Source organism: Tachysurus vachellii, chromosome 24 (assembly GCF_030014155.1).
Source record: "Tachysurus vachellii isolate PV-2020 chromosome 24, HZAU_Pvac_v1, whole genome shotgun sequence".
NCBI classification, from domain to species: domain Eukaryota; kingdom Metazoa; phylum Chordata; class Actinopteri; order Siluriformes; family Bagridae; genus Tachysurus; species Tachysurus vachellii.
The window spans coordinates 11,720,359-11,731,269 of NC_083483.1; the positions used below are offsets into that span (position 1 = coordinate 11,720,359).

The 10,911-nt window shown below is 37.1% G+C and overlaps 1 protein-coding gene across 1 annotated transcript; it reads right to left on the reverse strand.

Annotated features, from left to right (window-relative positions):
* Nucleotides 1-724: 724 nt before the first annotated feature.
* LOC132839402 (verrucotoxin subunit beta-like) lies at nt 725-8,967 on the reverse strand. Its single transcript, XM_060860351.1, has 12 exons — nt 8,857-8,967; nt 8,605-8,697; nt 3,854-5,613; nt 3,353-3,472; nt 2,972-3,060; nt 2,643-2,841; nt 2,442-2,555; nt 2,225-2,326; nt 2,011-2,099; nt 1,702-1,891; nt 1,502-1,615; nt 725-1,256 (listed from the first exon to the last, which is right to left on the reverse strand). The coding sequence occupies exons 2-12, from the start codon at nt 8,693-8,695 to the stop codon at nt 1,212-1,214; spliced, it is 2,913 nt and encodes a 970-aa protein (XP_060716334.1). The 5' UTR covers nt 8,696-8,697; nt 8,857-8,967; the 3' UTR covers nt 725-1,211.
* Nucleotides 8,968-10,911: the final 1,944 nt, after the last annotated feature.

Sequence of the window (10,911 nt, forward strand, 5' to 3'; positions counted from 1 at the left end):
GCGAGATTAAGATGGTTTGGACATGTTCAGAGGAGGGAGAGTGAGTATATTGGTAGGAGAATGTTGGACATGGAGCTGCCAGGCAGGAGGCAAAGAGGAAGGCCAAAGAGGAGGTATATGGATGTAATTAATGAGGATTTGAAGCTAGTGGGTGCAAGTGTTGAGGATGCAGAAGATAGGGTTAAGTGGAGAGAGATGATTCGCTGTGGCGACCCCTGAAGGGAAAAGCCGAAAGAAGAAGAAGAAGATTCTTTATGGGTACTTTATTATGTCTATAAACAACTGGTAAATTTCATTTGTACAAAAAACTAATTAAATAATACAACATTATTGTAATTTAGTCACATGTTGCACCTAAAAACAAATTAAATCACAGTTTTATGTGCTAAGTGATATTTGCTTGTGTAGCCGACATGCACAGAAAGATTAAAGTTAGTTTACAACACTCCGAGTCAATCACCACACAGATCTCTCTCTCTCTCTCAGAAACCTTACAGAAGTCATACACACATTATACCTTCCTTTTATTCAAGGAAATAAAGCACAGACAACAAAACCATTGTTTTATGAATGTTTATTCAACGATTATGACCAGTATGATGTTGCAATGCTTTAAGCAAGAAGTTGATATTTTTCTAATTCATTATAACTAAAAAACTGAATCATATAAATCACATCATAATACATTTGTCTAAGTAATGTTCAATAATATTTCACCCACAGCATTTTTTTTTTTTTTTTTTTTTTAGAAGTGAGCACTTTCTAGAGGTCCAAAATAGCATTTCAAACCAATTAAGGTACTTGTGAAACAGAAAAGATGCTAAATATGTAAATAAAGAAAGCAAATAAGTTCAACCTCATGTTCTTGTGTGAGGTATGAAGGAACAAGCAAAAGTGTAAGCGTGGAGTTTTGTTCATTTCAAAGCCAGAATCACACATTGACTTTTGTGATTTTATTTTCCTAAATGATGGTCAAAAGTAGTCAAAATCGTACCTCTATTACACTGAATCTTTATCTAAAACCTTTTAACGTTGAAATCTAAAGACGACTTGTACCATTTCTGCTGCAAAGTTGTCTGTGTATTTATAGACTAATGCAAATCATCTATATCTTTTAAATACAATATACGGTAGCAAAAAATGAATAGTGTGTTTATTTGTAACAGTAAAATGAGACAGTTTTACTGTTCTTCATTGGTGATTTGGAATTCTCAAATATTGGCAGGAACCAGGGCTTTCATGTTAACATTACCAACCTGGAAGAAAAACAAAAACAAAATCTCTTTACTTTCCTGTTAGGTATGAGAGTAAAGTCTTTAAACAAAAAAAGCTTATTGTATACGGCTAAGTAAGGAACTCAATATTAAACATTCTGACTCATTACACAAGACACAAGAACAACAATTTTTAGTGGATAATGAATGCTTATATCATACAGAGCATGATTCATGCATTTTTTTTAATATTGCTTGTTTGCCAACATTATATGAAAATGGCTTACTTCAAAAGTTGCAAATGTGTTCATAAAGACATCTCCAGTGACCTGAATAGAATTAATCTTTTCTATTGGCATGCGGTAAGTGAACGTGTAGCATGGCATGCCGTTTACGATCACCTGAAAAAACAAAATGTAAACTTCATGAATCCGTTTTTTCTTGAAAAATAAGTTCTGAATTTCTTTTTTTTTCCATATTATCTCACCTCAAAGCCTTTTGTAGAAGCAAGCAGGAAGAAATCAAAGGCTCCTCCTTTGACAAATGGACTTCCCTTAATTTCAATATGCTCTTCCCATAAACCACTCTTGCAGGTGTTAAATACCACCAGGTTTGGCATGAGTTTAAAGTGGAGACCAAAGTCGTTCGTCTGGGAGGACAGCAAATTTACTGCAAAGCTGAAAGAAAATGAAAAGTGTAAATGACAGCACCTGATTCGAGTGAGACATTTTAATCATATCTATTCCATATTGGTTTTTATTCAAAGTGTCATGAAGTGAAAAGGGATTACGCATACTTTTCGAAATCTGTAGGAACAACCCCTTTGAAGAACAAAGCCACACCAGGCCTCATTTCTGCTAGGATATTGCCAGCATAGTTTTTTTTCTGTTGTGATCATAAACATTGTTGGTTTATTCCATGATAAATCTCCATTATTGCACTTGTATTAGGTGAAATTTCTAGACATTTTTAACATCACATGAAACATTGTTTAATTCTCAGTTACTCACAGGGTTGCTGACTGGGTTTGGCACATCAGTCTGGATGTTAGAAGTCTTTGAGCGTGACGTTCCAGAGGCTAGTTCCTTACCAAAAGTAGAATTGCTCCAGTTCTGAAGAGAGCAAACATGTTCTAAATGCTTCTAAAAATTCTGCTTATGAATGCTTTTAAAAGCACATACACACAAAAGCATACAGTGAAGAGATTGAGAAGAGTGTATAACTTACTGGAATAGTACCCATGACGTTAATGACGGTGTCTCCATAAATGTGAAGTGTAGTCACTTTCTCCACTGGCAGGCGATGCTTGAACAGATAAACTTTCTGCCCATTTAAATATACCTGGAAGTACAGATGTGTGGTTCTTATACACAGATTTGAATTATTCTTTATATTGTGTGGATCCGCTTATGATTTTTATCTGCGTACCTCCCAGCCTTCTTGTTTGACCACAAAAAATAAATCAAAGGCTGATCCTTTGGCAACAGTATACGATGTTATACGTTCAATGCTCTCCCAAGTCTGACCCCTTCGGGTGTTGAAGGTCAGTGACTCATCAAAAGTAATAAACATGTGAAAAGTATAATCGCCGGTTGCCCATGTCCCAGCTATAATATCTATTTCAAAGCTGTGTGTAGAATAGAAAAAAAAATAAAAACAAAAAAAAAATAATCTACAAAAATCCATACAAAATACATAACAATATAATGTCAAAATTATGGCAAAAGTCAGTGTAAACGCTTAACATGAAAACGTACGATTTTCCTGTTGCAAGAGCAGTGCCTTGGAAATACATGGCCATTCCGGTTTTCAGGCCTCCAGTAATTGGACCAGTGTAAGCAATAGTCTGTGGTTAGTCGAAGCACAAAGCATACATAAATTGGTGATATAATTTTTTTATTTTATTTTTTTATTTAAACCAGACAACACTGATTTAACTGAAGCAACAACATTTCTACAACTTCTGCTTTCCATATTTAATAAAATAAATTTGCAGCATTTACTGGTCCAGCTTTGGCATACAGTGCACATGAAATCTGAATTATTTATTGATTTTATTGAAAGAAAGAAAGAAAGAAAGAAAGAAAGAAAGAAAGAAAGAAAGAAAGAGTGAACTTTGATTGAAATTCACTACTTACAGGACTGTTGACAGCATTTTGAATTTCTGAATTGATAATAGAGTTTGACCACCGTGACATGCCTGTATTGGTCATAATTTTGTTCCTTATTTTATCAATGAGGACTGGCATGGAGGTGCCCTGTGGGAAAAGTAATTATGTGCAACATATAAATGTATATGTACATATTACTGATACAAGTAACTTTTAATCATTTGACTGATTCTTATTTATACATTTGCAGCATTTAGCAGATGACTTACCTTTTTATCTAATTTCTTATACAACTGAGCAACTGAGGGTTAAGGGCCTTGCTCAGGGGCCCTGCAGTGGCAGCCTAGTGGACATGGGACTCAAACTCACAACCTTCCGATTGGTAGTCCAACGCCTTAACCACTAGGCTACCACATCCCCAAATGTTCACAGATATCTTAATTTACCACTGGTTACATTTTTAAAAAATCTGAATGAAAACAGATGTAAGCATGAACAGGAATAATTAGAAGTATAATCTTTACTGACCCATTGACTTATTGAGTAATCGATCTTCCCTGCTATTACGAAGGGGACATAATCGCTGGCTTCACTCACTCCCACTTTACCAATAGCTGAGTATCGGACCCATTGTTGCTCGTCTTGCTTTATTCCAGTCAAGTTAAAGCTGGCCTTTGCATCTGGAGTTGTGATGACTTTCCATGCGGTAGCATCACTTGCAGAATCAGTTGGCTGGGTATTTCTGTACTCAATTTTGAACTGTAGAGTTTCTCCGGTTCTGGATTTTGAAAGGTTCAGGGTGACTTTCCCATCACTGGTGTCCACCACAGGTGCAGCAGGCTTGGATACAGGCTGGAAGTTAGCATTAGTCAAAGTGCCGTTCTGATAAAGTCGGATGGAGGATCCTGGATTGCTGGGGTCAGATATGGAGGCAACAATGAATTTGACTCTCTTTACATTTTTATTGGCCTTGTAAAAACTTGTAAAGAGAGAAAGATTCTGCCTCATTTTTGCTGAAATATTAGGAGACAGGAACCAAGGCTTTATTGCTTGGAATGTAAAAGCATTTGCACTGTTTTGGTCCAAGTTACTAAACCCTTCAGAGTTCACAAAGTCTTCTATAGCATTTATGAAGGAGTCTTCATTCATTAAAGATGTAAATGTAAACGAAACCACCACATCAATATCAGCATCAAAGAGGATGGAATTAAATGACCCTGAGGATGTTACAACTGGCAGGTCTTTCAGCCCACTGGTATAGGACGTCAGTATATTTAATTCACCTAAGTTGTCATCTAACCACTTGATCATGTTGGCAGCTGTAAATGGTGACTTGTAATGGTTCTCCAGGATGAGACCCAGTGCACTGTCATACACGGCCCCACTCCGAATATTTGGCAAAACACTGACCAGTGCCTTCTGTAATGCTACATTATAATAACCGAGTAGTTCCTGAAAGCTTTTCAATCTTTCCTTTATATCAGGGAAATCATTTGTAACTGGCATTTTGATCAAATCATAGCATCTTCTCTGTACTTCAGCAAGCTCCTCCAACAATTTTTCTGTTTTAGCCACCAGGCTCAAACTGATTTCTCTTAGTAGCTTAGCAGCTCTAGCATCCAAAAGTATGAGAGGATACAGCCACACAGTCAATGGAACACCTTTACTGCTTTTTTTCCTCAGCAGACCAGGCAACGTATTGCAAGCCTTGAGAGCCTCAGCGTATGTGGTGGGGTTTTCATCAAGCTCATAGTCACCATAAAATGTTACATTCAAATTCTCAGATAATTTCTTCTCTTGTTGATTCATAGTTAGGGATGCTTGCCCCTCAATTGAAATAGTAGGGATCTTCTTGACCACTGCTTGAAGGTTTCCTTCAATTTCCTGCTTGTTCTCACTTTCTGAACTTGTATAATCAAACACCATGAAAGCAGTAGCTCCATACAGTACAGCTGTAACTACATGAGTGGCTGATTTCTGGTCAAATACTTGTGGGTAGGTGATGTTACCAAGCTCCTTCATAGTGAGCTGTTCAAATTTTGTTGTCTGGCTGTACTGCATAGTAACTCTGGACTGACGTGTTGAGGATTTGGAATCCTGTAGGTACTTGGCAGATCCTCCAACCTCCACCAATCCACAAAAGAAACTAGCTTTTAGGGAAGCGCTCACATCTAGGAGGTTGGCCTTTGAACTGAGGCTGTCAGAGGCAGCAAGCTTGACAAATGTTCTAGTCTGGTCATGAACATCAATATCATTACGCAATGCTTTCTTGTCCCATAAAGTAACACCTGAAACAAAAGTGAGGAGATATGACAGCTGTATCACATGTGACCTATCTGACCACACATGCTACAACAAGTGCTTATAATATTAGGTCAAAGCAATTCATTTGTATTAATATCAGGTGTGCTTATCCAAAGATCACTCTCTTTGTACAAAACGATAATAACTGCTGTATTACTGCTGTCTTCTGTCAGCATGTAACTATTATATAAGCCATGAAACCAACATTTGACTTATCAAGAATTTCAAGTCAAGTTTGGGCTGTGAGACCCTCTTTACAGATCACACAACTGTTAATAGTAGATAATGTTATACTCTGAGAAAACATCAAGAAAGCATCAGAAGCCAAATTCTCTGGTGAGAAACCTGTACAACATTAAATACTTTACTGGAACAATCTTGTCCAGGTTAAACTTAAGCAAAAGCCATATAGAAACAATGTGGTGTACATGTTAATGTATTAGTATAATGCTGATGCAAAGTATGACTGAAAGAGCTACCAAAAAAAAAAAAAAAACGGCAACATCCAAAAGACTCCACGAAGTTTCCATAAATGTTGCTTATGACTGTTATCTTTCTAACAGCATTAGCCAATACAACAAAAATAAACTACTACACTTTATTTGTTGAAACTTTCATACAGGCAACTTATATTAACAATACATTAAAAAAATGTTTTCTCTTTGGATCAACTTGACTTGATTGATTAACATTTATCTAGGAATGAGCACAATTATTGAAGGTGCAACTTAATAAAATGGTGTAGCGTCTGGTACAGGTCATTTAGATTTCCAGTTTACAATTTACTGAGGGTCACATTCCACAGTGTCACACACACACAACTGGCTCCAGAAGGTCTGGATCCTACACAAAGACCAGATAACCCCATGTCGCTTCTCTGATTGAAGTCATAGAAGCCCTCAACCAGAACACACACGCAATCACCTGCAAGCACACACACACACACACACACACACACACACAACACAATGGGACATTCCTTTTACTAATAAAACGAGTAAATAAAATGCCCCACATCCCATGGCATTAACCCATACTCGTATGTATCTCCTCCCCAATTATAATGATACTCTAAGATTCTTATTCTTGTAACCTTTTGTAATGTGTTTCTTCTGTTAAGGCTTGCCTGACTTAAAATTATTTGCTCCTTACTTTCCTGACAAGGGTGTATTTTATTTAGGAATCAGAACACAACACTGTATTAACATCAGTTATACTTTAATTACCAACCCTGGCATGTTAATGTATACCTGTTCTAATGCTTTTAAGGTCTGATGTCAGAATGTATACCAAATTATCTGTTTTTCACTTCCCTAATGAAAATGCATTTTGTTTTGTGTTTCATTTTTGTTTCTTTTCCTTTATCATAACACAATATCGTAGTAACATCAGTTACACTTTGATTACTGATCTGTGTATATAATGTACCGCTGCTTTTATACCATCATTCCCCTTCATGTTTAGTATCCAAATGACCACAAAATTATCGATTACTCATTTTTCAAACAATGGCGTATTTTACTTGAGCACGAAAGGCACCATACCATCTTAATACACCTTGGATAAAACTTTAAAGTCATCTAAAAGTTTTATAGCTAAACCACGCCCACAGACACCTGAAACAAAGGGAGTTTTTCCCTCTGAAATCTCAGGCCGTAGTATTGGCCATCTCCCCAAAGATGGGTGGAGTTCGCGACCTTTAAACTGTTACAAACACCACCAATCCGTGGTCAGACTTTCGGAACAGCTTGGAGACGACTCCATCTTCTTTCAAGGAACTTCCAGCAAGCTTCACTTCCAATAACAACAACTGCTCTGATCTTCAGGAGAACTTGGAAGAACATCTGACCCCACAATAACTGACTCTTCAGAGATTTCTCTGTTGCATCAGGACTCTTGTGCAGCAAGCCAATGCAAGTAACCGTTTCCTTTACCAACCAATTTAGATGCGTATTTTAAGTATGAACCTTGTATTGAGTATTTAAGTTTCCAGTGACGATTTCCCAGTTAGGGTGTGATTAATTTTAAAGTCTAAACTTGCCATTCCTTTCCTTCCTTTCTAATTTCTTCTTTACCAGTCTCTTCCTCCCTTTTCTCAATTTCAATTTCTTTTATTTATTTTATTTTCATCTTTGTTTTCTCTATTTCTTTTGTTTGTTTGTGTAGTTAGCTTTATGTTGTGTTTGTCTCATTCATTAAACGCCATATTTTTGTGCCACAAGTGATTGTCTCTGAGTATCGCTCACAAACTTAAGGTATCTGCAACACCTGGTCTGAACTACATGCTCTATTAAGTTAATTTCATTTAAATTACGGTATAAAGTAAAAGGGAATTGCGTCTTTCTCGGCCGGGGAAGATACTTCCTTCATAGAATTAATAAAGATTACACGGTCTGTTCGGCGGACGAACAGACCAAATAAGTGTAACGTTAATTCCATTACCGTCAATTTCAACTTAGGTTAAAATATTTAGGAGTCACTATAACACGTTATAATTACTTATAAATATTTATCTTGCTTCGCGAGCCAAAATCGCTACAATGGATCTGTTGCCAATAAGACAGATGCAAAAGCCTTCTCCAATGCTCAATGGATAAAGGTAAATGCAGTCACCGAAACTATCATTCAACTATGATTATGCCACTCATAGGCACAAAGCTTTTATTGGAATTATGAAGCCATTCAAGTGACAAGCTCTCAAGTCAGTATCCTTATGCTTATGCATTTCGCTTTTAAACCAACAGAATAAAAAGCAACCAGAATAAAATATTTTCCATCTTTTCTTAATCTTTTTATCTACACGTACTACTTCTAATTTGAACATAGAGCACTCTCATCATAAACCGCTTTAAATACACTTTTCTTTTTACTACACTTTTATAGAAAAGGCATGAATGAAAGTAAAATCAGTTTTGTGTTAGCATGGACAATAAACACCACAATCCACATAATTATACTATAAATGAAAGCTTTACCTGGAATAAAAGAGTCACTGCGGCAGTCATACAGCATGCCAGGATACAAGGCCCTTCCCAGGGCTGCCATCTGAATGATTTTAGGCTCCATGGCTGTCAAGAAAAACACAATATTGTTAATAATTATTTCTAAATAATCTATGATTGTTGTTCTCCAGATAAAAGGAATACATCTTTCTCACAATTTACAGACATATAAAACATATACTGTACATATATAACTATAAAGATTAATAGATAGCTAGCACTTACTTAAATATATGTGGGTATATGAGACCTGTTGTTCCCAGTTGTGTTCTTCTCTGCTTCTAATCTGAACCAGGTTCCTCTGAAATTTATCTTGGTTTCAGAGATATTTATAGTCCTAGGTTAAAGTCCTACATTAATTTGAGGCAAATAATCTGGGCATGTGATCAAAAAGATATCTTTCTTTGGCAGCCTTTGTGTAATCCACCATGTGTTTGCAAATGAGCTGGTGTTGCTTGTCAGGGAGCTTCAGGGCAAAATTAAGTTCACACAGTATAAATAAGTATTGCCAAACATGGAATGCAAATGATCCTAAATGGTTTTTGCTGACATGCTATTTCCATTTAACCACATAGCCTCCACATACTCATATATCCTCAAACCTGCTTCATATACAGAGACCATGTACATCACATAATCTTCTGTTCTTTGGTTTCTGTTTAAGCCAGATATTTTTGTATGCAAGATCAATTCTGTGTGAGCAACTGTGTCGTTTACATTCATTTAAAATAAGTACTACAGGCAATGACCTGGAATGCTATAGATCATACCATTCGAACTTGTTGCTTGAAGGATATTTTGCCTTGTGCCTTTCACTCATGGTGTGCCCCAAGGCTAAGCTGTGGGGCATATACACATTACTTAAAGGTGGTGTGCACGATGTTTGAAAACTGCTTCAGAAAACTGAGTTGGGCCAACAAACAAAACAAACGTGTAGCCAATAAGTAGAAAGGGGCGTGTCTTCTCAACAGAGGTGGGAGTAAGTCACACAAGTCACAAGTAAGTCTCAAGTCTTAACCTTCAAGTCTCAAGCAAGTCCGAGTCATTTTTTGTGAGAGTCAAGTCAAGTCAAGTCAAGTCAAGTCACTGCTTTATGTCAAGCAAGTCAAGTCAAGTCGTAGCTTGAGTCAAGCAAGTCACTGGCAAGTCATACAGATGTTTGATGATTTAACTAAATGTATATATTAAACAAAGTTAAATCTACAGTATTTATGAACTATGACAGTTTTATTTGCAACAAAAATGATTATATGCATTTATTTTTAAAAGGTGTCCACATACAGGTGAGTTGCAAATACAATAAAAATCTAAAAATGAATAAAAATCAAAACTACAAAGAATAAGATGTAAATGTAACTGAAATAAGGCCAACATAAAAGCATGAAAAGTTTCAATATGCCTCAAACATGGCAGAAGACCATGGAAAAGTAGATATATAAAAGTACAATGGTTTCTATGCACGGTGGCTTAGTGGTTAGCAGGTTCGCCTCACACCTCCAGGGTCGGGGTTCGATTCCCGCCTCCACCTTGTGTGTGTGGAGTTTGCATGTTCTCCCCGTGCCTCGGGGGTTTCCTCCGGGTACTCCGGTTTCCTCCCCCGGTCCAAAGACATGCATGGTAGGTTGATTGGCATCTCTGGAAAATTGTCCCTAGTGTGTGATTGCGTGAGTGAATGAGAGTGTGTGTGTGTGTGCCCTGTGATGGGTTGGCACTCCGTCCAGGGTGTATCCTGCCTTGATGCCCAATGACGCCTGAGATAGGCACAGGCTCCCCGTGACCCGAGGTAGTTCGGATAAGCGGTAGAAGATGAATGAATGAATGAATGAATATATAATGTGCATCCCCATAAACGATCCATACGCTTTTCACTCAAAGCCTAACACTGAAGACCAATTATAAGTGCTACTGCAAAAAAGCTGACATTTCCACATAAACAGTGACCAACCATTTACACTACATGGCGCTTACAAAAAAATTAATTTGATAGAAATTTGTCATTCAAATGTGAGCGATGTGGTCGCATACTGCTGTTCTTCTCTTCTCATCTTGCACAAAATCCCAGTACCCGAACTTAATTATTTTGGTGTAGCGCCTTCCATGTTTCGTCACGACTGTTAAGGTTTATTAGTTAGTGCGCGCGCTCCCTCTGCTTGCCTGCTGCGTCACGTGGTTAGATTACGCTCTTGCGTGCGTTTAAAAACAGATTTAAAAACAAAATAGACAAAAAAGATAAAACAAAAACAAAAAACAAGTTATTTCGAGTCATTTAACTCAAGTCCG

Coding starts and splice junctions, on each gene's coding strand:
- LOC132839402 (XM_060860351.1), bottom strand. CDS start 8,695: ATGGAGCCTAAAATCATTCAGATGGCAGCCCTGGGAAGGGCCTTGTAT. Junction 2,556..2,642: donor TCAAACAAGAAGGCTGGGAG/GTACGCAGATAA, acceptor CTGTACTTCCAG/GTATATTTAAATGGGCAGAA. Junction 2,327..2,441: donor ACGTCATGGGTACTATTCCA/GTAAGTTATACA, acceptor TGCTCTCTTCAG/AACTGGAGCAATTCTACTTT.